Raw genomic sequence first — 27,717 nt, 5'->3', positions numbered from 1 at the left:
TTTCAAATGCACAACTCTGACGTGGAAAAATTCGTTATCGGGGGTTTCATCAAAGAGAAAACTGAAAGTACATCGGTGGGCGGAAATTAAAAGACGTGCTCAATCTGGCAAATATCTTTTCATCTCTGCGGTCGGTTGTGTTTTTTTTCTGTTAATAATGAATACCTCTACGCAATGTATTTATTCGAAATACCAATGCGGTTTTTTTTTTATTCGTGTAAATTCAAAACACGACGAGACAAGAGCTTTGAAAAAATAATCAACGTTTTGATCTTGAAAAGCTCGACATTGCAACTCCGTCTACGTACAAAATTAGATAGGTTGCAATGAAAATGACATTTTTCATTTTTAAAAATTATTTTTCACGAGTAGGTACAGTTTTGTTTGAACCAAGATGTAACGATTAAATTTTTTATTACGTTAAATTCATCCCTACAAATTAGCCTTCGCACAGACAGGACAGGCAGGACAGCTGACGAAGTGAATTTTTTATACATGCTGGAAAAGCTCGCTCGACGTAGTTAATGATAGCCGTCTAAAGTGACGTTTCGCTGATACCGAGAGACGGGTCAAGCCTTGAATTAAGTAATTGAAGTAATGATACGAAAAAGATAAACGTTAGTAAAATATTTCCTTTTTTCGTAGACGAATTTAAAAGCTTATTAGGAACGCTTTGGCTCTCTTATCGCTTTATAGATAGAACCGAGTGCTAATTTTTTTTTATTTTAATGCCTCGTAGGCCTAATTAAGCCAGTTGTGATAAATGACATCTTATACTATAAGTATAGAATGGACGAAAACTAAGCTGAAATTTATCACATTCGGATAGTGTGCGAATAAGAGCGAGTGAGGGTAAAATTGATGGGGAAAATTCGACGTTTCTATCGGATTGGTAAAAGTGTGTGAGGAAGAAAGATAGAGACCGAAGATTAAAACGTGGATACAAACTGTCGAGATGTTGAATTTTGACAACTTGAATCTGAGTTTGATTAGTTAGATTGAATTTTCAACTTTTTCTATCCCATAAAAGAAAGGACAAATTTTTCCTTTTTTTTTATGAAAAAAGGTGAAAATACCAGGTTTTAGGTTTTATTAAGGGGAGGGAAGAGGGGAAGGAATCGAGTACTCTACAGATCTATGAATAAACTGATCCCCTGCGACGCGTTACGAAGACCGCGAACGATTACGTTACGTTTCCACGAGACCACCGTGGAACGTACAGCGTCCTCGGGGTGCTAAATTGCTTTGCCAAAAATGACCTATCAACGTCTATAAAATGTGCATCAATCGATTCGGAAAAGGTTCACCCATCATTGCTTCGTAAAATGTAACACTCGGGAGATGATTCCGGAAAAATTTCCGCAGTTTTTTGCTTCCGAATCTAGAGCATAAAATACAAGGATCTCTCTACAGAGACACACGACCTATAGCTCATTTCCGAAAGTACTTCTCTTTAACGCTAGAGAATACCTAATTGAATGATTTATTCGTTTTCGAAGACGAGCAAAATAGTCGCGTTCTACGAATATAATCTACATACCTCTCCTGCACCAATAAATATCAAACATATATAAAACGTCAAGGTAAAACGAGGTAGGTATAGGTAAAGTAAAACGAAGCGAAATATGTAGCACTCGCATCGACAAGACGATAGCAGAGCGAAATTCTCACCTTAAAAATAAACTGTCCCATGTTGGAAATTCGTTCGCTGCTCGACGATCTCTTGAAACAGTGCAAATAGTCCCTGGTGAGTATAAAGTACCGTTCCTTCCATCTGGAAAATAGTCGTTCCCTTTGTTGCCATAAAAGTCCTTTCTTCAAAGCGTGTATCTCACGTCCAGGATCCATCGATATCAACGACTGTAATAAAAACGAAAAAAGAAAAAAAATGACTAAAAACAGAAGGAAAAAAACACCAGCAGCAACAGAACAGAACGGAACAGGTTACAGTGAACGATGAATTTTAATATACACATTTTTTTCACCTTTATTTTTATAGCATTTTTGCCAACGTCTGGGTTATAAATTACCGACACATAAATCGATCTACGATATAGCAATTTGCTAAATTAAACGTACCCTCTTGAACGTCTCCCACGCTAGCTAAATAAAAAAATAAAAAAAAAAAAAGGTAAGAGACTCGAGTGTCGAACAAGATGAAGGAAAAAAAATACACTCGTTATTACGAATAATTCTATCCGGGGAATTCGCGTATTTAGTGTCAACGCTGCCACTTCCCATTTCTTCCACCGTGATGGCTTTTTAACGTAATAACGACGAGTAGGCGCCGAAATTTCATAAAAACCCATCCCCGACTCTCTAAACTCGATGTACTGTGTAGACATTTCCTCATCTTGGTACGCTGTCGACTTGTCGTACTGTACCCGTTTACTCAAACCTTTTCCTCTTTCCTCATCTCGTAGGATACGAGAGAGAAAACGAGCTTTTTCTCGACGACCGACGACGTATTAAATTAAAGCGTAAAAATTAACTCGACAAATTCAACGTCTGTGCAAACGACTTAATCGCTAGTTAAATCTTAGAAAATTACTTCCCTCTTGGAACGATGAGAATCGTTCGCGAACGTTGTAAACACACGTTATATATTTTCTAAGTTGGTTGCTGTACCATCGACATCGAAAATGACACCCCTCCACACACCCCAACCAATGCTGTGGTGACAAAATTAGTCAACGGCGGCCTACTCTAATCTGCGTGCACGTAATTTTGCGTACTGGCAAAATTTTTCAATTTTCCAGACAAAGTGAGCAGAAAATTTCCCTATAAAGATAAACCGCCAAGACCAAGCTTAATGTTTTACGACCGGCGAAATATTCCGGGTATTATAGAGCATTATAGTACGTATAACATGTCTACGTCAAATTGATGAGATTTTTTTTCCTTTCCTCCTACATAGAAAAACTCGTTCTTTTTTGTTTTTATTTTTATTTCTTTGTTGTGGTTTTTGTTGTTGTTCGTATTGCTGCGAGATTAATATCGGTTATTTTTTAATTTTTTAATATCGCGATTTCTCGTTTTATTGCTCTCGTTTTTTTTCTAAAAGTCGAATTTTCTTCTTTTATTTCAAGATTTTATATCCCACGAAAAAATATAGACGAGGAATTAAAAATGTGTTTATTTATTTTTTTGCAAGATTTTTGGAAGATGTTTTCAAAGGGTAAAACGATTATAAATTTGTTTCACAGCAAAAAATGCCACAAATTGGAAATCATTTGGCAAAATGTGTCTTTAACGAGAGAGTTTCCCAAATCTCCAACTTGACAGCAAAATTTTTTAAGCAGGAAGGAGAAAGATCGAGACTAATATTTTCATCCAGAATCCACTTCTCCGCATGCCTCTGTCTCGAACTCCTCATCTTGCCCCCCCTCACCTCCGAAAGAAGCGTTATTGAGCAGCTGGAATTTTTTTTTGCAAAAATATCACTGATGAAAAATCGATGGAAAATTCAAAGAAAAAAATTACAAAAAGAACTATTTTTTCATTTTGTTTGAAAGCTTGATTTCGAGGGCAAAAAGAGTAAAATGATAGCGTTTTTCCACCACGAATGAAAGAAATTTGAAACACTTGATTTTTTTTTGCACTTTTTTCTTTCATTTTTGGAGTTTTTTCTGAAATAGACATAAGATAATAAAAAATAAGATAACGATGGGATCAACGAGAGATGATTTGCAGGTGAATTTATTTTCTTTCTAATGCCTAATTTATTGACTTTTGATCAAAAACTTTAAAAAACAAGTTTTTCTTTTTGGAAAGTTTTCAATTTTTAAAAAATGGGTATGGATTCGGGGAAATGTTCGGTAAGCATGCCCAAAAATACATTATTGATCAAAATTTCTGAATCTAAATTTCACTTGTTGATCTGCCCATACCAATGTAATAATAATCTATAAAGCCATGTTCGTCTCATTCTTTGTTTTAAAAAAATTAAAATTTGATTAAATTGAAGTAGAAAGCAGAAATTTGTTTCCTAAAAGAATACTTCCGACCTCTCACATCGATGGTTGATGGTTTCAAGTCAATTCCGGTCCTTGACGAATTTTTGAGAAATTTAGTTTCTCAAAAAATGACCCAATATAAAATTTTGAAATCAGCATTGCAGATTAATTTAACATTTTGTCTAACTAAAAAGTGATGTCAGGGTTTTCCCATAAAATTGAAAGAGAGAGGGGAAGATAGGAGAGGCGAGGGGAGACATTTTCACGCATTGGTAAATTCTTTGCTGAATTGTCAGACTTGATGAGACCCGATTTGATATTCCTGTCTGCAAATAAGTTTTAAAGACAATAGAAAATTCAAAATGGAACTTTTACGACGAAAGCTCGTATTTTCAAAATAAGTACCTAGATAAAGGTGAAAACAATTGTTTTTTTTCAGCTTTTAAAGTGAGATTTCATCATGAGTCTTAATTTTACCACTTCTGATGAGGGAAGTGGCACAAAAGGCTCCCATATTTCCACTAAAATTGAAAAAATTGAAATATGAAGTGGAAATCTAAGTAATTAAAAGACGCTGAGTTCAAGTGTTGTTTTTTTTTTCAATCCAATCGAATTTATCTGACGACTCCACACTTACGTACTCATTTTACTTATTCCAAAAAAAAAATTATCAAAAAATTAATTAGGAAATTTTTCAAATTAAATTTTTTTTGCACTTTGAAACAAAAAACTTACTATATAGTTAATTTGCAAAAAAAAAAAAAAAAAAAATACTAGAAAAGATTCACGAAAAATTAAAAACACGTTCTCGTTGGACTTGAAGTTCAACTTTCAAATTTCTCGTCACGACAAAAGTTTTAACAATCTTTCAAGCTAATATATTTTGGAAAGTAGGTAGTGAAACTTAAGCAAGAATATTGACATGCTTATAATTACTTAGTACCTACTTACTTGATGCAAAACTTGGTTTTTTAGAAGAATGAGAGAAGGAGGATTAATTACAATTTCTCGATACAGAAAATTGAAAAATATCTCAAAAAGGAATTTTAATTTTTTTATTTCTTCATTCAAAACAAAATAAAAAATAATTACCTACAAGCTCAATCTTGTGAAACAATTTTCACCATAGAATGCAAACCAGATACAACACCATGAAATTATCTACTTATTGAAAATGTTTTCCTCATCCCCTCCCTATCTAGAAAATTCATGTCCTGCCATTCACATTACCTAACAAAGCTTTATCATATCCCACAAAGCAACATCACGCTGCAGATATTATAGAAAAATAATATTGTTATCAGAATGTTTCCGGTCTCATTTCCAATTTTTATCGAGTCACGTATACGTAAAACCTCTTTTTTTTCAACAAAAATTTCGCATTTTGTAAAGCTCTGAATTTTATAAATTCCCAGTTTAAATAAATTCAACGAAACAACTATAGTTGTCGGATTAAAATTGTAAACTGAACGAAATTTCAAATCAGCATGTATGATTTCATTAATTCCTCAACAAAGTATAAAAGTCAATAAGTCGAATCATACCAAAATAAAATTTATTTCTATCGTAAAAAAAAATACACACCACGAATAAGTTAGGTAAGCATTAATTTAAAAACTCGATTTCGTAGCCCAAGAGTAAAAATACGCTACGTAGTAACTCACAGTATCGAATAAAGTTACCAAAAATTCATCTTACTCGTATTTTTTCTCCCAAAAAACTGAAAAACTCGACTTAAATTTTAGTTTTCTTCTTCAAGCACACTTTTTCCACCATTGAAAATAATTTCCCCGCAAAGTATAACATAAATATACTCGCATAGCAATTTTTTAAAAAAAATTTCAAATTATTTTTCAAACTCGAGGCAGAATTTTGTGTAGCAATAGCAAAATTTATACAGCTGGGCGTTTTCGTTTTCGCTTAAACTCGATTAAATTCTCTTTGTACCTACCTATACAATTTTATATCACTTTTTCACTATACGTACCTTCACTTCTCATCCTATTCGCCTCTTGAAAACTCTTAGTTGAAAAAGTTTTACAAATTTTTCAAGCGTCGAAACCATTTCGTATTTTTTTCAAAAATTACACGTATAAAAATAAGGTAACTTATTGTTAGATATAGTAGCAACCTAATGCAATATTTTTCACGTGTAATTCGTCAAGCTCTCGTTGGCTTTTTTAATAGACGACTTTGAAATTTTTTCAAAACCTTTCAAATATACACGAGTAGATTACAAACGGTTACAATAAATTTTTGGCATCGTTGTTATTTAACCATCTTGTATCTTTTTTTTCACAAACATCCGAGTCAATTTATATAGAAAAAGGAATTAGGTACATGGAATAAATCAGCTTCACTATCATCATTGCTGCGGTAAAACATCATCAAAGCGTAATATTTCACTCTTTCTGGTTGAAAAAGAAACAAAAAACAAAAGAAAACCACTTTTAGAATAAAAATACAAACTGCGAACGTTTTGGCATCGCAGCGTATGCGTGGTTTTTGAAAATAATGGAGGAAAAAGGGCTTAATTATACCGTTGATAAGGTGACTCAAGGCGAAGATGGGGAAGGGGTGACGAGGGGGGAAAGAAATGCAAAGAACAACACCGTGCGTACTTTATCACTTCTTTTACGCGAACGTAATTATTTAATTAGATCGAGTAGTCGACATTTTCAATAGAGAACACTGGTACCTTATGAAGAGGACAGCCAGAGGGGGTTACGTTAATGCTATTTGTTACTTTTTGGCTTTTCTAATTAACGATCGTTCGGATAAGAGAATATTTTGGGTAGAAAATCGTTTGGTAATTTACGATTCGCCTTCGCGCCGCCCGACGAATGCATAATTTATCAAGTTAAATACTTATACAAGGTAGGTAGGCAGGAGTAAACAGGGTGCGTATATTTTTCGGTTTAAAATAGAAAAGCAACATTTAGGCAAGAGAGGGATAAATTGTAGCCTTCCTTATAGTATGAGATCATTTCAGAGCTATAAGATGAAGATGCTACGAGTATAAGTAGGTATGCATTTACAAACTGAAGAAGAGTCTATCTGTTTCACACGTGGAATTGGCTGTTCAACTTTGGCTAAGAAAAACCACACCGACAAAGCGATTCTTGGAGTAAGTTTTAACAAAGTGATTACCAAAGTATAAGGAACTGAAGGGAGGAGCCGAAGGGTGTCTTTCTGTCTATCTTAGAGCTAGAATCTTGAATATTTCATGACTCTCGTGTCAACTCGTATAAGTTTTACGACCCGAAGAGGTTTACATGTAAAAAGGGGGTTAATTCGCACCACATGGTTTTATAGAAAAATTTCCCCATTCCACGTATTGATTAGATGGGGGGGGGGGGGTTAGCGACGACAACGACCCCGACTCTGGCAGACCGTTCAACTTATAGGTAAGCTGCGAATCCCCAGACGATCGATCATTCGGCGGTGACAAATCGCGTGCATGACGGTGAAAGTTGTAGGTATTTTCCGCCTCATTCATACTACAATCGTTTTTCCGTCTCGCTTCGAACTTATACCCTCGATGTTTGATTTTTTTTTTATCTTATCGTCGCTAATTCCACACATCCGTCAAATAACTGATAACAAATAATAATAATGTCGTTTTTATGAAATGATTAAGTACACAAATCCGAGCACGCGAGTATGTGTATCCTAAACCTCGAACGTTCAATATCTAGGTACGAGTATCGTATCTTCTTATATACGAGTATTTCCAGCAAAATCACCTTTTTTTTTTTGTTGAAATAATCGACGAATCGAGACATTATACATGTAGGTAGTAGGTACTCGAGTGTTCGTTAATTACCAGAGCGTATAGCAAGGTATAAGTTACCTATCTCCTCTAATCGTAATAAATTTCGAATTACGTCAACGTCACGAGAGCAATTATTTCACTGATATTTCCGCCTCTGTACGTATAGTGTGCTACAGTTTTCATCGTCTCAAATTAAAAAACAATACGTATAGGTACTACGAACCCGATGCTCTGTGCACATATATTGTTAGCCATTATACAATTTACAACAGTCCATTATATGCCATTACGTGCATATTGCATGTACGCCAGTATGTCCGAGATGTTGTTCTACGAAGTAATAATTTTCGAAATGAAGCAATTCTAACGGTGTTAGGTTTCTTATGGCGAATGTTTCCGGAGTAGGTGCCTCCCTACTCCTTCAAATGACGGTGAAAATTACTGCCAAATGGTTTAAAAGTTGGAAATTTTATAAGTAAAGGTACTCAGCTTTTTGAAGAAATCCTACTGGTAGAAGTTTTTCGAAGTGGATTTTGATAAAAACTATTCAATTTTTCTGAACCGTAACTGGTAGCTAGATTGACTTCATGTCACGAAAAAATATTGCGTAGAAATTTTCAGCTTGATTGTTGCATATTAATCCATCTCTCGAGAGCTTTTTCTAAAGAACGGGCCGAGCGCGGGCGAGCACAATACTTCCCACGGCAGTGCCCCGTGAAACGTAACAAAGGTTCCCCGAATTGGATCGACACTGTCGAGGTAATTTTTACGACGAAGACGTCTCCCACACAATATTCCAATGTTTACAGACTCCCTTTAAAACTCTTCTAATGAAAATTTTTGGCAGCTTTTGAGTACCTGAAGTTCATTAAAAAAGACGAAAAAAATTGAAAAGCAAAATAGGAAAATTTAAATTGTAGATAGGTACCTACATTTGTTTTCTTAATGAATATCGCTAACTTTACGGTTTATGATCTGACCCGGAACTAACCCTAACTAACATAAGAAACTTTCAGCTTTAGCGAATCTTTCCGAGATTTTGGTTTTTATTTTATTTTTCTAAATAGTCTGTGTACTATTGTCAAAAATGATGAAATTATGAACTAATGAATAAAAAATCGAACTTGAAATGGGAGCAACGAGGTTATAAGGAAGGGGATTCATCAGGAAATACCGGAAATCAGCTGTGAAATATTTTTCAAAAGTTACATGTGCTCGAAAACAAATGAAAATTCCATGAAAAAGTCCTTTTTTTGAATTTTTGAACTCGGTTTGCCAACAACGAAAGCAACCCAACTGGAGGAAAATGTTTTAAACTGGGCAAAGACACAGCTAAATGGAAAAAGCATGCAAAAATGTATTACCAGCAAGAATTTTAGGAGCTAAAGTGCATTTTACGATTTTTGGCTAATTTTTAAAATCAAAGTAAGTACGAGTACGATCAAAAATGGGAAAACCCAAAATTTTACCAAATTGATCTAGACAGTTGAAATTTGCAATGTACCTACATATCTTATTTTTGACCCGCAAAATCGATTGGAAACGGTTTCGGTTCGTTCTGAGCAGTTCTGAAGCCTCCAGGAGATTTTTAAACATCAAAATTTCTATGCAAAAAAAAGTTTACTCCATGAAATTGAAAAGCTGAAATTTATTTTATACCCTAATTTTAACGTTCTGAATCGATCGTAGATTTTTCAAGCACTTCTGTAGCCTCCTTGGAAATTCCAGATTCCCAAAAAATGCTCGTAGGTATGTTTCTCCAGCAATTTCATTGTACTTAAAAATTAGAAAAATATAAATTTGGTGAAATTCTGAATTTTCTGGTTCAAAATTTTTCTGCCAGTCAAGATATCTCCCTCGTGAGCATTCAAAAAATTTGAAAAAAAATACAGAAAATATTATGGCTTGAAACTGACATTTTGGCAAAGAAATTTCGCCTGCACGATTTCATGTCCAGAGTCATGGCAGTTTAAAATTTCTTATCGATTTTTCTTTTTTTTTTGGCTAAAATGTTGCTCAAAAAATTGATAAAATCTCATGAATTACCCAGTCTCTATTTTTCCTACAAAAAGCAAAAAAAAAAAATTCAGAATTTATGATAAACCAACACAGTTTTCTGAATAAAGGGAGAAAAGAGGGGGGAAGAGGAGTCAGCTCCACTTAACCTGCAAAGACAATAAAAATACTGTGTGATCGAGACGTTCTTTTGTGAATTTAACCGCCCAATGATTATCCAAAGAAAATATTTTCAATAGCCCGTTACTGGTGCCTTAGCGAGAAAGGGGGTGTTTATTTCAGCTGTAAAATGTTGAAACTCAATTTTTTTTAGAGGCGTGCTGAAAAAAACAGTGCACCGCGAAATTATACCTCCTGCATGTACTTTTAGGTTTGTCACCATTTTGCATTTTAAATTGGCTCTCAAGTTGAAACGAAGGGGATGAAAAAATTTCAAACTATCGAAATTAGTGATATGGATATGGAATTATAGGTTTTCAAAGCACAAATTTCGATTCTGAAACCCCCTTTGACCCGAAAATCAAAACTAGGCATTTCAGAAAGAAGATATTGAAACCCAAAATTTCTAAAAGATGCAATATGGGTGTCAAAATCCGGGGTTTTAAAGGTACTGATTCTCGTTCTGATGATTGTTTGACCCTAAAAATATCAAAGATATGTCCTACAGAATGACACACAGAGAAAGGGATTGAGCCCAAAATTGGGGAAAATGCAATATGGATGTCGAAATATCTCTAGGTTTTATGTAGAAGCGAGGAGTTCTTCAAAGGGATTCGAACGCAAAATTTATGAAAATTCCATATCGGTATCTTGATCTGGCCTTTCTGGGAATCCTATAGTTTCGATTTTGAAGGCAGACAGTTTTCAGGAAACGGAATCAGTGCCATTCGAAAACCTGTAATTCGATACCCAAATCACTATTTTCACGATCGTTTGAAATTTTTTACTCCCCTTCCCCTTTCTTTGAAGGTTCAATTTTTCAAAAATATTGGAGATTTGATTCACTCATTATATGAAAAGTTAAAGGGGAGGGGGTAAGTGAGTGTCGACTTCCATAGACCTTAGCAAGTACCTAAGCATTCATGCGAAAATAATACCTACCATTCAATGTACGTATGAGAACCGTATGAATAAATTATTACTAGATATTCATAATTTCTACGTTTCAACACCTCGCGTTGTAATGTGCGAGTATTTTTATTGCATATAATTCGATGCGAAAGAAAATATCGCAATAACGAGCTTTTTCTCGATTCTTGTCGTCTCTTTATAACATGCACATAGACTCAAGACTGTACGAACTCGAGAGTGGGATTATTCACTTCTAATAATGTGTAATTATAAAGAAAAGAAAGAAGAAGAAGAAAAAAAAAAGAACGAATTCATAAAACCATCAATAACCTTCACGTTCAAGTGCTCGTGTATATTGCATGAAAGTTTTTTTTTTTTTTTTTGCATGCATGTATGACTACGAGTGTTCCACACGGTCGTCGATACGATATATACTCTGTGCAGTAAACTCTGCACTTATTATTATTTACGTACTTAAAATATAAGCATTCGAATATACATATAATCGATTTCGTTCATAACTCCATGTTCGGGGTCAACAAAAAAAAAAGAAAGAAAAAAAAGGTAAAAATATACGATACGGTGCTCGGATTCGGGTACTTGGCTATAAACATGCAAATTTCGTATAAAAAAAGTCTCTTAATTTCCGCAAAGGTATTTTTCTCTGGTTTGCGCAGCACGAACGAGGCTTAGCAAAGGTACCTATCGCTTTGCAGTGTATCGAATATTCATATAATATCGCATATATATGAGTTGTATTTTTCGGACGTAGGTAATATAGGAAGGTATGTGCCTTTGTATGCGTACAACGACGTTCTCATATGTACCTATCTAAGTACCTGCCTATATAGGTAGGTATATATGGTAATGGCTGCGTAGAGATAGGTAGTTAAATATTGTACTTTATGCGTATAGATTACTAAACATATGCAAGAGTCGTAGTCGCGAGAAGCGAGGTTTGATCCGATCCCCTTTCGGATACTCATACTCGTACATATCGGTGTATTTTCACGTATATATAGAGGATTCCGGTCGGAAAAACCACACGCGGAAAGAATTCCAGATATGGCCTATGAAATTCTAAACGCACGACCATGACCGTGGAGTGGCAGAGCGGGATGAGCGGTTTTATAGAACGAATACGATTGAAATAAGGTATTCGATGAGGCGTAAAATAACAGCCAGCAGGGCCGAAAAGGTCGAAATTCTTGCGTATGTAAAATTTACATCGCCGTGATGGAGATGGACGCGGATGCCAGCGAGCAGCGAGCAAGGAACTCTCGACGCGATGGTACGATAATGTTAAACCGTAAAGCCATAATGGATATTATAGGTACTTATAAGAGTATCTTCGTATAGTGCAGGATGTTGCAGAAATCCTCATCGATAGCGATAATTAGAATTTTTCATCATGATGTAAATTTTAATTCTATTTGCTTTTATTTCAAACTTCTCATCACAAAAATCGATTCCTAGGAAAAACTAACAAGGGAAGTCTTCCCTCATCACAGTGCATAGATCTCTCCAAATTTGAAAAAATTAAGGAAAATCCTGTAAACTTTTTGTTTAAATTTCAAATTTATAAGACATAGGTCCTCTAAATAAATCCTTTTTCTGGAAATAACTTTCTTCCCAGACCTCTTCACAAAATCAAAAAAAAAAAATACATCGAGGATTTTTTTTAATTTCTGGGAAGGGCTCTTCATAGGGAGCCCAACGTTGCTGGGGGGGGGGGGGAGTTTGAGTTTTTTCTCTCAAAGAAGAAGTATTTGGAAGATTTTTTATGCATAAATTGAAATTTTTGAAAAATTTTCACTGCCATTATCAGGGTGAATTTGAATTATCTTAATCTGCTATACCAATTTCAAAATCAAGAAAAAAAATCCACTAAATTTTAATTAAAGCCACCTCACAGATCACGCTGTCGTATCTATACACCGAGTGTCCTCCAGAGACTATATTAATAGCCTGGTCAACGCATAATTTCATAAGTTAGGTCCTGAAAATATTTAGAGAAATCACATGGTATTGATTTCCCCTATGTTGTCACAAAACATTTGCATTGCAAACATACAAATTAGCCGCTGATTAATAAACCATATACGATAGGTAGATAGAGATACATGTTTGTACTGTATACACAAAATATCATTTATAGTTAGTCAGCCAAGCTGATAGGTTAGCTCATAAACAAACCTATCTGCTGAATATAATAGGCCATTACTCGGTTATTTACTTTGTCATAGTGGCCATTTAATTTCGTATTAGTTCTGCAAGCAGCGAAAGTTTTTCAAATTGACGATTTTACGATACTCCGGGTCGCCTTTGAAAGCCCATTAAGCCAGTTTCAGCATCGGAAGAAAACGCATATAAAATTGAACTAGGCAACTTTGGCGAAACGTTTGCGTTCTGCGTTATCGTCTTGGGGATTATTCTCAGCTCGAGCAAGTATAGGTAGGTAGGTAGGTAAGGTATACCTCGTACACGGTGTTTTTATGGTATATCGAATCATTAGCTATGTACTCGTATACGTATGTGTGCAGGTACGAAAATGCCTGCCTAGTGCAATGTGCGAGTACAGTACATGTTGGCGGCGTGTTCTTTGTAAGCGAATTTCAATACCTGCACCGAATCAGCGGTGGTCCGGAATTTTTTTCTGTGTGAAACGTGATACAAGTGAAGAATGTTATGGGTCATTGTAGAGAGCTTTTTTGTCAGCAGCACGTAGGTAAAATGTTATTTAACTCGGCCCATGAATGCGAATCGAACGTAAGCCGATTAATGGAACTTGTAAAGTTGCAAGCATTTTTTTTTTTTTTTTTTTGTCACGAATACTTACTGTTTTGTGATAGGTAAGTAGGTAGGTACTCGTATTATAGGTATAGAGGAACCTAATGAAATAAACAAAAAGATTGATAGTTGTTGAAAATACACCTACACGCCTACACTTTTATTGCCAGCTCTTTTCAGCAAAGTCATCGAGTGCTTGGTGAAAAAAAAGCAAGTGTGTCAAATCCCATCAGTAAGTCCGCGAGTTCGTCGTCTGTATACGAGTATCTCAGTCGACGAATCTGTATTCAATTTCGCAAAAATTGAATTGATCATTGAAAATTATGCTATTATAGCTTTTATAAGTAGGTAGAAATACCTAACTGTTCCCGGAAGTTCGCATGAATCGTGAAATTTTTCCTAGTTCTCTTCGCAAACGTGAAAATCGTAATTTTCAATGCAAAAAATATCGAGAAAAAATGTTTTCACCTAATATGATCATTTTGGGCAAATTTTCTCCTTCACAACGAGGCAAAAATCTGCTTAACTAAACGCGTGATTCAAGGCAGGTACGAGTACCTACTTAATAAAAAGACCGCCAATTTACTCTCAAACTATTCTCGCTGCAGAGAGATACTCGCGTAAAACAAAAACGCAGCGAGATATTTCACATTATCATCGCAGCGAATCGCACACGTTGCTTGTTCGCCACTCGCATACTATACGATATTTGCGAATTTGCGAGTCCTGCAGATTCACCACACGTAAATATCTTTGCGACGAATCAAACTAAACCAAAACGCGTGAAAATCCTTGGCTGAATGCAGATATGCGACAAGCATGGGTCGGGTATATGCGGATACGATGACAAAACCCTGCTCCTAAACAAACTTTATACAAGCAATCCGATCAATGTAATCTTGTTAAGGTAAACTTGCAAAGTTATTTGGAACTTTGTAGTATTTATTATATGAAAAAATATGAGTCCGGCGAATTTCATTTGTTCGCAGGGTAACGTTTGAGGGTGGCAGAGCAGTGCAGCTGGGGCAGACGGATTTAAATTCGTCTCTATATCTCTTAGGAAATTACCTACGTAGCTATAAAATTACCCCGAGATGAAGTTGATAACTTGGGCAGTAATTTTTCGCTATGAAGATGAAATTTATTACCGGAGATAGTTATATTTATACTAGTAGTAGTTGATGATGATGAGACGACGAGTAAAAAGAAATTGAACTTTTTTCTCGGCGATTTACTCTGAATAATGTACGTATGTATTACGAGGACATTCTATCGGCCATTTTCCTACCAAGATGGTCTCGTCTAGACGTTTTTAAACGTTTTATAACATCCGATATGAATCCGATAATCGTATTTGTTCGCAAATTGCCGCTTGCTTGCTGCCACTGTTATGCGGTGGTACAGGATGGCTAGACGATTGTATTCGTATGCCAAATATACGTATTTTACCAAGAGATAGACTCGTGAGAGCTTGGGAAGAGTTCGACTAGGATGGATCGAATGTCTTTGTCAACTGACTTTCATTTTTACATTGTTTATTTTTCTCATAAAAAAAAATGGTCAGCATTCTGGAGCTTTAGCATAGTTTTCAATTTTCTCAGGAAATTTCAAATCGCTCTGGCAAAGTCCACCTTGATTGCAGCCACAAATATTCACAATTTTGAGATGAAATTTTCAGTTATGTGTTTTGAGGATCTAAATTGTGAGCCCAATATCAGCCAGTTTCGTGTGCGTGTGTGTTTTTTTTTTTGGGGGGGGGGGGAGAAGTCGATTTTGAATTCTTAGTAATTGTTCAAATTCAACCCTTTTCTTCTTCTAGTCCCATTTTTGAAAAATTCAGAATGAGTCATTCCATGTCAATTCGACCAAAAAAATACGATTTTGAAAGTCATGTCTTTCGATTTTGCTCAATTTTTTTAACAATAATTTAGCCTCAGCCCCCTCAAGGGGGGCTTCCATTATTTTCACATTGTCTTGAGGTACTCAACTTCAGAGGCGCATTCCTCCAAAGCTATGTTACTTTGATCAAAACTGATTTCACAGTTCGAAAAGGCATTGCATTTTAAATATGTAGCTGTTAATTTTTTCATTTTTCACAAAATTGAGATGAAAAATTTGTGTGTTCTGGAATGTACCTATTTCTAGTGGTTTTCTAATGAAGCTTCAGGGGTACAACAGCCATTTTTCAAAAATGAAATAAGCCTTATTTATTCTGAAATACTCCATAAAAATGTTTGAAAGTTTTCAAGTGGTGCAACATTGACGAAAAAAATAAAACCATGAAAAAATGGTGACCATACCTTTAAAGCTTCATACCAAAATGACCACTTGGAAATTTCAAACTGCCAAAATCAGTGAAAAATCAACAAAAATTTTTTTTAAAAATTCCCTAGGAATCCTTCTTTACTGGGATTACACTCCAGTACTCAAACACAAAATTTTTATCTCAATTTGATAAAACAGAAAAAAATCAGCTATCAAAACCACATTTTGGGCCCCACTCTCAAAATAATTGCGCAGGTGGTCCAGAATTTTTTTCGAAAATTTATTCTCATCTAGACGACCTCCTCGGCACAGTTTTGTTTGAAAATCAGTCAAGGGCTATTCCGATTATTTTGAACTTCAACTGAAAATTCAATACGATCCATTTAAGCTTTCCTTAAAAAATTGAACGTTAGTCTTTAAAAATTTCATGGCCTACTTTTCATTCTTTTGTAAATGTACAATCCCATCATGCAATTAGATCGAATACAAGACTCCCAAATTGTGCATTTTCAGAAGAATTCTCAAAATTGTACCCTTTCCCTTTTTACCAGGACTGAAGGAAAAGTTGAATGCTAGAGGATGTATTTTTTAATCGAGTAATGATTAGATGAGCATAGTTCTAAGGTTCGAGGGGGGGGGCTTCCAAATGAACCCATCAATAATTCAACAAATAGAATATTTTTCGATACCAAAATTCTGAAACGATTCAAAGAATAAGTTCACATTTGCATGCTACGTAATTTCACGGAAAAAAATTTATGAGTAACAAGTATAACGACCACCTCAACTGCAACTAATTAGAAATCGAATTCATCAAAGAGACCAAAATTGAACACAATATACTCTCTTCAGCCCCTTCTGATCTCATTCCATTCCAAAAACTAACCTCACAACAGCAACATGACAAAAATTCCGATAAGCACTTCTAAAAATGACACACTTCCAAACACAGAAACAACTCTCCGCCTTCTCTTAGTCAATCGACAATACAACTTTTCCAACTCGCCATTCTAACAACTTGGCAATCGGCAATTCGCCGCAATCCTTCAACATCGAATCGATTCTACGCGGCAGCAATAAGCAAACGCAAACGTAAGAAAAAATATATAAAATTTCATCGGCGCGGCGAAAAACAAATGACACTTATTCGCAAATCATCAAACCGTAAACGTTGGTACTGGCAGATCACCCCTCGACAATAATCTGTTTACGCGGCTACAAAACGACTCCCTTTGCTTGTAATCTCATTCGCGTCACAGGGAAAAGATACACAGCAGAATAAGGGCGGCGCACCGGGGGTTAGACAAAAAAGAAAAGAGAAAAAACCGGCGCTAAATTAGATTCAACCAACGAAGATAATAAATTTACGACAATGCGACATTTTTCTCCCCTCGCATCGTCGAGCTGCGGTGTGGAGGCGAGTCGACGAAGAGCAGGAAAAACTTTCTACATAACTTGCCGGCCATTACGTCGAATACACACGCTTTCGGCGACACTGTCGTCATCGCGAACGTTTCTTCTTCGTATAAAGTCACAATATTATATGTATACGAGTACGTTACACTATAACAAGAGGAACCAGAGGGGTGGGTTTGAAAATTTTCCACAACTTTGACGTAGATGATATTCTCATGTACATGTTATAGAAGCTGGGAACAACTACAAACGCCAACGCCATCGTTATAGTATACCTACCTTATTTCCAAGTAGCTAATTACCAGGGCGAGATAATATTGTTCTGAGGGACGCTATTGATTAAATACACCCGACCTAAGTGCTTTGCCATTCACGATGAAGTAAGGGGTGATAATTATTGCGACACTTACACAGAATGCGACATATGTGACGAGAAACCGGCCATCTTAATGATTCATGTACCGGTACATGGTCTTACTAAGAATAAACGAATCGCTGACAAACCAGGACCACTTTATACAAGTCATTCAACTGAGTGTAGAAAGTATTTCTCGTAGTCGCAGTCGCTATAGTCACCCTCACCGATGTAAAAATTCTTTCGTGATATTTCGCAGGAAGTAATATTCTGACAATCGGTAATAATTTTTCGCTTCTTTGTAACCCATGGTAAACGTTGGTAGACTTACGTAATTTTCAAGCGACAATTCCTGCCAAAAGCCAAGAGGAAATTGTTTGGTAAATAGTCTGCAGGAAATGAATATTTTCTTAGTGCGAATAGGTACATACATATTTTGTATCACTCATTCTTCTTTTTTTTCAACAGAATAACAAAATTCGAAAGCCCTGCAGATTAGATTAGGTAGAGAGGAGAATTTGGAATCCAAAAATAATGAAAAATGCAAAATGGGAGTCAAAAAGGTGATCAGAGGGACTGATTCTCAATTTGTCACCACACACGAGTACTCTCAAAATTAAAACTGAATCCTCCGAAGGAAGCTCTGGCTCATCGTTTAAAAAAAAATCAACAGAGTGGCAAAAAATATAGCCCCTCTGAAGAGTCAATTTTTGACTTAGCGGTCAAACAAGTTACAGAATTGGAATCAGCGTCTTTGACAGGGTATTTCAATGTCCATATTACTTTTTAATGATGATTTGAGGTTTTTTTGATAACCCCCCCACCCCTTACCATCCTTAAAGGCCTTCAATGAGCATATTTTGAGGCAGCGCGGCGTAGACAGAATTTTTGTGTAAGAATGGTACACTAGGTACCCCATCAACTTCTCACCGAATGATAAAATTTCAAAGAAAAAACAATTAGAAATCATGTGTCATATCGTTTGATGTTTTCAACAGTGATGATTTAAAATTTCAACTTTTAAACAAAAATATGAGCCCCTCTCTTCCTTCCCTTAATTGACTATGACCTATCAAATTTTAAGAAATCGAAAAATTCTAGTGACCTACGACTTGTTGAGTTTTTTTTTTTGGGGGGGGGGATACAGATTTTGAGTTTCGACTTAATTTTGTGACACGAGAGACCTAACTCCCAAAATAATCCCTTGAAATTGAAATATTTTTCAATTGTTCAAATGTTCAAGTTTTGTCTATAAAATGCTGATTGGAATGAGAATGTGATTTCTGGAAAGAGCACAATCTGAAACCACCGTAACCAAAATTCTTTGTTTTTCAATTTTTTGTGAATTTTTGAAAATTAAAAAATTAATGGTTTTCTGTTTTTTGAATCTGCCTTCCTACTTACTTTTTTTTGGCAAAATGGTGGAAATCAGTTCTGAAGCTAAAATGCACCCTTTCGGATTAAGTCCACCATTTTCAGCCATGCTGAAGTCTCCAGCGTGATTTTATGATTTTTCCAGAATTTTTAATTTTATCAGAAGACTTGGAAATTAATTTGGAGTAGGTCGAGAATTCGATTTTTATCTGCTTTAGGCTTCAGGCTTGAGTTGATTTCTGCATCATCCAGAAAAATTCAAAAATCCTGGAAAATTTGAAAATCACGTTGGAGCCACCAGAACGGTTAGAGAAATCGTTAAATTCGGTTTTGAGGAGTGAATATAAGATTCAAAACTAAAAAAGTAAATATCTTTTTCAAAAAACTATGAATTTTAAACATTTTTGGGATTGAAAAAAAAATCACAAGAAATTGAAATATTCATTTGGGCAACTGAAATTTTGGTTGTGGAGGTTCCAAACATGCTCTTTCCAAAAATTTTCATTTTCATTAAAATCGAAGATGGACCTCGCGAGTGGATCCCGCGTGAGTTTTTCTAGGGAGAATTTATCATTATCTAGTTTTCCTGAAAACTGAACATTAATTCGAGGAAGACGTTTTTTATCTAAATAAGCAAGATAACTTTTTAGCAATCGTTATCGACTTCGAAGATTTTTCAAATTAAAATTTACACTTTCCGATTGATTATCACTGTACCTATCGAGAAAATGAATTGTGTTATCTTTTCATTGAATAAGAGTCATTTTCGGAATGAATCAACTCATAGTCTGATAATTTTTTTGAGAAGGTGCAACAAAAAGCACCTTAAAGCTACAAATAAAAAAATGTTAGTCAAGAATTTTCAACGAAAAAATTGTATTCAAAATTCAAGTTAATTATGAACATGTGAGTAGAAATTTTCAAAATTTATTATCAAAACATTTAAAACCAGTCACCTATACCAATATATTTTTCTGTAAAAAATTTTTTGCAAAAAAAATCGTATCCAGGTCACTTACATTTAAATAATCAGAAGATCCATTTCGATAAACCACGTATAAATATAAAGTAAGCATACCTACTTACAACAAATCGACGTATCCCAATTATTCAAAATCCACATTCATTATACAAAACATAAACAATGGCAATTTATTCTCACTCACCGTTCACCGCGAACAGACAAAATTCACAATTCAAGCCGTTCAAGGACTTACCTGCGAACAGAATAAAAATAAAATATTCATAAATAATGATAAACATACATCGGCGTCATAAAAATACTTGTCGATAGTCAACTATTCCATATCTCGATTATCTAAAATACTTATTCCGTAACGTAGTCACTCATTAGTCATATAAATTACGCAAATATAACCTCAAATACTCGTATAATAGATATTCAGCTTTGCTATCTTCATTTTTCATCCAAATCCAACAGAAAAATATGATTACTTGAGGAATATTTATAAAGGGTGTACTAAAAGTATTATCAGTTGACCTCATATCATATCTCCATTTTTCAGCGAAAAAAATAGGACAGATAATTTAAATTTTTTTTAAATAAATTTCAAAGGTTTTGGAGAAGGCAGAGGAGATACTGGTGATTCAGAATGGCTCAAAAAAGTTGAGAAGACTTTTCTGATCAAGGTAAAATTTTCAGAATTTATCATACAAATTATAAGTCTCAATTTGAAGAAAAAAAAAATAGTGGAGTATGAATCAAGTGAATTTTGAGACTAATTCCTGCCTTCTGGTTCGACTGATTCCGAAAAATTCCATTCAATGGAAAAAATGTGGAACTTTCAGAATCAATTAATTCTAAAATTATTTATTTATTTTTCTATTACATATTTTATTTCGAACGATACCTAGGTATAGAAATACTTAAGCTGCAAAGCTCCATCTCATGATTCTCGATTTCACAAAAAAAAAGAAGAAAAAAGAAGTCCATCACATTACGACACATTGATCGACACCTCATTGCATCTTTCCATCTAAATTTTCAATCTCGGCGAAAAAATTTCCTACTAGATCGAATAAAAAACAAACACCAGGCTATTTCGAAATCGAAATAGGAAAAAACAATATAACTCGTTATTTAATACAATTTCTTCGTCATTTTCTCCATTTTATGACACATGTCGTTTAAATTTGACACAAAAATAAGATAATACAAATAGTACGTTCGAATCGTGACAAGTGCGCATAAAAAAATACACAGCGTATCTCTCTATACCTTTACCTAACAATTGGCAGAAGGAGGAATGTGGGGTATGGGTCACAGAGACAACAGAGGTAGAAAAAACAATCAAAAAAGTAAACTCTCCAACAGTTCACATATAAAATTACACACCGACGGATTTATCATTTAAGCTTATCGGGGTAAAAATATCGCAGGCGAAAGAATCGAATAGACCGAAACGATTTATGGCTTTGCAATAACGTTCGTACCTTTATAGAATATAAACAAAAATTCGGTAAGGTAAGAATAAAAAAAGGAAAAACGAAAGAAAAATCATAAAATCGAGTATTTAGGAGTCAACCTGTCGTATTTCGAATCACTTGTCGAATTGATTCGCTTTTCGAGTAAATTTATGGCTCAATTTCAAAACACGTTTTGTACGTAGTCGGTTTCATTCAACGTAGGTACTCGTACGTAATTGATTCTCATCGTTACAAGATTTCGGTCGTCGATAAAATATTACCCTCTTTTTTTCGAAGCAAATCTGTTCCATAGCTATAAGGCGTTAAGTTAGCATAATAATTAAGAAGCGTTTTTTTAATTAATCGATTTTTAATCGAAATCGAATTGATTATAATTTTTGTTCATTTTTCATTCGCAACGTGAACAGGAACACCGCAGCAGGGCTTGTCAAGGCACCCTGAATGAGGATATAAATACGAGTATTATTTTTCATAAACCGCATCTCATCTCAAGTAACGGACTTCTGGGGAATGGGGGAATAAAGCTTTTAAAATTAGCCAAATTGAAATATGTAGGTTTAGGTATACCAGCGAGCGAAGCCAGAGGGTAAATTTTCGGTTAATTTTATTCGCACGAGAACATTCTTTTGATCTATTCGTTTCGTGTATACGTTTGTATATATGGGAAGTTCATTTCACGAATTAAAGTTCCTCTTGGGAAATATACCGGCGAATGAACCCTCCTTCTCTCCCCCTCTTCATTGCGAGAGGTACAGGTACAGCTACGGAGTGTATTGTATTCGCGGTTTCGTTACCTTTATTATTAAATCCTGTGTACGTTAAAAATGCAAAATTGAAATATATTACGTCGCTTCACATTTTCTGAAAAAAAATTCACCACGATGGCCATCCTCCGTTCTCACTATTATAACAAACAAATTCACCCCGGGGGGGAGGGGGGAGACCACTTCAGCGACCATAAAATAAAATTGTGTACAAATCTATTTCAAAACAGATAAGTCTTCACCTCTTCAGAAGAAATCTGAAATCGATTTACTCAAAAATATTTCAAAAATTCATCAAAAATCATTCCAAGTTGTTCAGAAACTCACTCAAAATAATCAGCGAAAAATTCATAAAAAAATCGATCGATCAAAAATATCAATTTTCAAAAGATCGACCAACTTTTTCCAAACAAAACACAGCTGAATTTGAAAAAATTAATCACTCGTTACGACCAAAATCGAAAATAAAAAATCAATAAACAGATCGTTTTTTGAGGGGAAAAAAATTTGCTTACTTTTTTGCCAAACTAAAACGGAGATGAAACAAAACAATGGAAAATTTCGACTATGATCGATCAAATGAGATTAAAAATCAGAAATGAATCAGTTTATAGGTTCGATTGATCGACTTTCAGTCATGATCAATTTTTGATTGAGAAGTCCACTTTGAGGCTAAGAGTGATTTTTCATTTGAAACATTTTTGATCATATCAAAAATCGCAAATGAATCGAATTTTTGCATTCGATTAATCGATTTTCGGCCACGGTCGATTTTGATCAGATCAAATGAGGCTAAATTGATTTCCATTGGGAACATGATAAATAAATCGATTCTGAGATTCGATTAATCGATTTTTAGTTATGATTGTTTTTTTATTGAAATTATCGTCTTTTAATGGGTAAATTGATTTTCATCTGGATCATGATCAATCATAGGATCAAAATTCGAAAATAAATCAATTTTGTTGGGTTCGATTAATCGATTGTTAGCCATAATCGGTTTCTGATACGAAAATATAGGTATTTTTGAAGCCAAACTGATTTCTCATTTGAAACAACAGAAAATTACGAATAAATCGATTTCGAAGCCCGATTTATCGATTTTCCATCGTGATCGATTTTCGATCGGACATCCAGTTTTGAGGTTACATAGATTTATAATTTCAAACATGATCGATCTGACGGGACAGAAAAATTCAAATGAATCGATTCTGGAATTCGATTAATCGATTTCGAAATTCGATTATGATCGGTTTTTTAATGGGAACCATAATTTTAAGGCTAAATTGATTTTTCATATCGAACATCGATCGTATGAGATCGAAAATTGCAAATTAATCGATTTCGAGGTTCGATTGATCGATTTTAAATTATAAGTGATTTTTGATGGGCAGGTCTAGACTGAAACGTTAATATTTCGCTATTTAAAATTTTTGAAGGCACTATACGTAAAAAAAATGGAAAAAAATCAGTGAAAGCTTATACAGCTTATTGGGAAAAGACACATCTATGAAAGTTCTCGAAGGTATAGGTCTAGGTACATATTAATCTAGCCCATCATTAGGAATAAAGTTTATTTTTTAAAAAAAATATTTCTATATTTTCCTCTTAATTTTGTCAATCAGTGATGGGTCATTCCATATCAATTCAACAAGATTTCTGCAGAAGCTTTTCCGATTTTGCAAGATTTTTTTACGATATTATGTCACCACACTAACTCTATGGACAACTTCCTTCATTCTCCCCGGGTACACTTCGAACATAGGATTTTGCCTAAATATACCTACTCAAGGGAGGATATGTCACACACAATATGGACATTTGATTACAAGTGTGAGCAACGTTCTTACCCAACAAAGACGTAAACCGGTTTCGTACAGGTACGATTGAATCGTAATGTAAGGTACACATGGAAACCAAGCTCGTATTTAAGAATACAACAAGGTTATACGATTAAAAGTAAAAGCGATCTTTTATGTGTGTGGACCAGAGCAAACAGAGTCATCGAGAGAAACGGAAAACGAGAGACGAGAGGTTATGTACCTTTATCTACTCCAGCGAGAAAATGAGAAGAAAAAAGTACGATTCGATGTACGACACACGAGTGTTTAAGAAATACCTCTTAAAGGTTGGTCTCACTCTTGGTATCTGTTCGTTTCCGGTACTTGGTTTTGCTATCATGGGTCGCGAGCCATTACATAGGCGCGTCGTTTAGGTGACGAGAATGAGATGAAAATTGGTCAAGCGGAAGCGAGACAATAGCAAATCAATGACACGTACTTCTCCAATGCTGCAGCTACCTCGCCCACGAAATTTTTCTCTATTTTTTTTCGCTTCGAGACAATGTTTTGCGCGGTGCATCGTCCTTTTGACGAGGAAACGAACCTAATCCAACGAAGACATAACGGTCGATCGGCCGTGAAAAATGATGCCGATGGCGTTGGCGAATCTAACTAAAGGATGTAATGAATATATCGGATACACGCAGCATGCTCAGTACTTACTTTGGGACAGAATGTAAGACGATGGCGGTATCCGATGAAGCAATATCTTTATAGGTACACATACTCGTACTCGTATGTATTATGAAAGTGTGTTAAAATGTACATTACACCGGCTTCGTTCGTCGCTGAGAAGGCGTCCGATATGACACTTTTACCTTCATTTTTTATAATATAATACATTGATATATACCTATACGTGAAGTATCGCTCATATATGTATGTAGGTACGACGACGACGTGCCAATGATTGCGAGAGACTGCCGCCGCGTACAAAAACCATGATGTAACAATACGAGCAACGAATGAGCCAAGAAATTCCTTATGTCATCTGAGCTACAAGCGAGAAAATAATTCCACATGGCGGATTCGGAAAATTCTCAGATATGTGTCGTTTAGGTATATACTCGTACGATGGCTGCTGAGTGCTGAGCACTGGGCTGAAATAAAGGCGGTTTCATTTGTCCAGCGGTGTTCGTGACTTGTCATATTTCCGCGACGAAGATGGATAACCAACCGCTGACCACATAATCGAAACGTAGGTATGCGTAGCTGAAAACTTCGTCGAAAGGTGAAAAATAGCTAAGTACATTTAGCCGATGGTTAACTATTCAGTATAGGGTCTCAGTTGTTGAAAAACGATTTTATTCTAGATTCTTTTATGCTGTAAAATTCCTCCATACTAATAAAATTTCAGAAAAAATCATTCGAAATCCATTTGAATAGTTTTTTAACCAAATTTTCAAGATACTCGTACTTCTCATTATTATGTGGGTGGCAATATCTAACCAATTTTTCAGCTATTTTTAAAGAATTTCTGGTCAACTTGGATAGGTTTTCATCAATTTTGATCATTTTTGCGATATTTGTAGTGTTCTTACGATAGGTACGTACGTGTCTGTCTCTTAAATTTCATTTTAGTTCATGATAAATCCTACCGATTTTAATCTGCAGGTTTTTTTAAAATTCAAAAATAATTTTGAGATATTTTTTCATCAATTTGTGCAATTAGGTACTTAAGTACATACTTGTAAGATTTAATCAATTTTTTGCCATTTGCAATGAATTTCTAAGAAACCAGCTGTTTCAATGTTAAATTTCAGTTTTTTTCATTTTTTAAAACCATTTTCACTTTTTTCAATTTTACTTCGATTTGTGATAAATTCTGACATTTTGGCCAATTTTCCATTAATTTTTACGAAATTTTGTCAATTTTATTATCTACTCAATTTTTGAACTTTTTGCAAAATTTCAGCATTTTTTCAACCTTAAAAGCAATTTTGCATTATTTTACACTATTTTTCAATTTTGTTTCAATTTGTAAAAGTTTGCCCTTTTTTCCATTAAAAAAAAAATAAATTTCAAGGAATTGTATAAACTGCCAATTTCAATAAATTTCTCGGTTTCAATGGTTATTTTATTGAATTTTAGAGTTTTTTTCAACTTTTAAAATCGTTTTTGCAACATCGTCAATACGTCAATACGTTACTCCATTTTTAACAGTTTTTCAAAATTTTGGGAACACCTCCTTGATCAATTTTTAAGCCATTTTTAATAAATTTTCTAATTTTGATGGCTGTTGAGTAGAATTTTAGCTTTATTTTAGGAACACCTCCTCGATCAATTTTTATGCCATTTTTAATAAATTTTCTAATTTTGATGGTTGTTGAGGAGAATTTTAGCTTTATTGCTCAATCTTGGTAATTTCTGTAAGACTTCGCCACTTTTTTCGACTTTTAAATCAATTTTAGCGTTATTTTATGTAGGTGCATTTAGACATGATTTTTATAACAATTTTCAAATAATTTCAGCAAAGGAGGAGTATCGATAAGGCCATTTTTTGGCACAAGACAGTTATCGACTCGACCACTCTTAAAACGTTGTAATTAATGTCCCAAATACGAATCTGTGGTTAGTTAACCTAAAATGACCATTTTTTTGGTTCCAGGGGTCCCCAAAGTTATGAATAACAAATTTTTTCAGGAACCACTGAATACTATTTAAAAATTTTTTTTAACGTAAATTATCTGTTTGAACCCGATAAGCATTTATGCGAGGAAATTTTCCTATTTTCGACCCTCGGATGCAAAAATTAAGGGGAGGGGGTTGATTTTTGGAAAATTTTGGAACCACCAAAAGCTTCTTACAGTTTATTAGTATCTGAAAGACCTCCAAACTGCCAAATTTTGAGCTCAATAAAATTTCCCGCTGGTACTCAAAAATCCAATTTTCCAAATTTTTATAATTTTCGATATTTTGGGAACCCTTGGAACACTAGAAATCTGCGATTTGCGCCAAACGCAACATTTTTGAGGTATGTATAATTATATTCATTTATCTAGATGAAAAAGTTTAATTAAGCTTCCTGTATGTTCGTAATTTTGAACGCTTTTTACAGAGCCCTACAATTTAGGCACCCCCTAAAAAATGTGTTTATGCATATTTTTTCAAATTAATTGAAGAATTTACATTTGAAACACACTATAGCAAGTGCTCGATAATTTCATTTGATTTTTTCTGTAATTTTTTAATATTTGAGCTTTTAGCAATACTTTAGTAAAATTTTGCGTTATTCATCCTCTTTTGATGACATTTCATCAAATTTTCTATTGAAAAAAAAACCACGTAAATTTTCGCCAAGTATTTTCCATACCTAGCTTTCAAGCAACCCACACGCTGAAATAACAATATTTTGTATAAGAATGCATTGTTTTAATTGGCTTTTAATCCCGTTCAAAGGAAACCCATACAAGTTGACTTTTATAAATGTCAACTAGAGGTATTATCATCGTTTTCAGACGAGAAGTTATTTACCCACCTACAGGTGTACTCTTTAGGGTATCGAGAATTCGAAAATTCAATAAGAATGATTTTCATAGAGGGATTTTGTACACGAAGAAAGGTCACAAGAAGAATTACTCGAGTGAAAAAAAAAGTAGGGAGTAGTGAATCATTATAGTAACATAGTCAGCAGTGCCAATAAAAA

The 27,717-nt window shown here is 34.6% G+C and overlaps 1 protein-coding gene across 3 annotated transcripts in view; it reads right to left on the bottom strand.

Moving 5' to 3' along the window:
- LOC135833119 (uncharacterized) overlaps nucleotides 1-27,717 on the bottom strand; it is an 88,993-nt gene that overhangs the window by 13,527 nt on the left and 47,749 nt on the right. For all 3 annotated transcript variants that reach the window (XM_065346749.1, XM_065346750.1, XM_065346751.1), the window contains exon 2: nucleotides 1,672-1,860. In XM_065346749.1, the coding sequence (XP_065202821.1) occupies nucleotides 1,672-1,860 (189 nt within the window). The remainder of the gene's footprint in view (nucleotides 1-1,671; nucleotides 1,861-27,717) is intronic.

This window comes from Planococcus citri, chromosome 1 (genome assembly GCF_950023065.1).
Source record: "Planococcus citri chromosome 1, ihPlaCitr1.1, whole genome shotgun sequence".
In the NCBI taxonomy this organism is placed as follows: domain Eukaryota; kingdom Metazoa; phylum Arthropoda; class Insecta; order Hemiptera; family Pseudococcidae; genus Planococcus; species Planococcus citri.
This window is presented reverse-complemented; position numbering and strand designations above follow the sequence as displayed.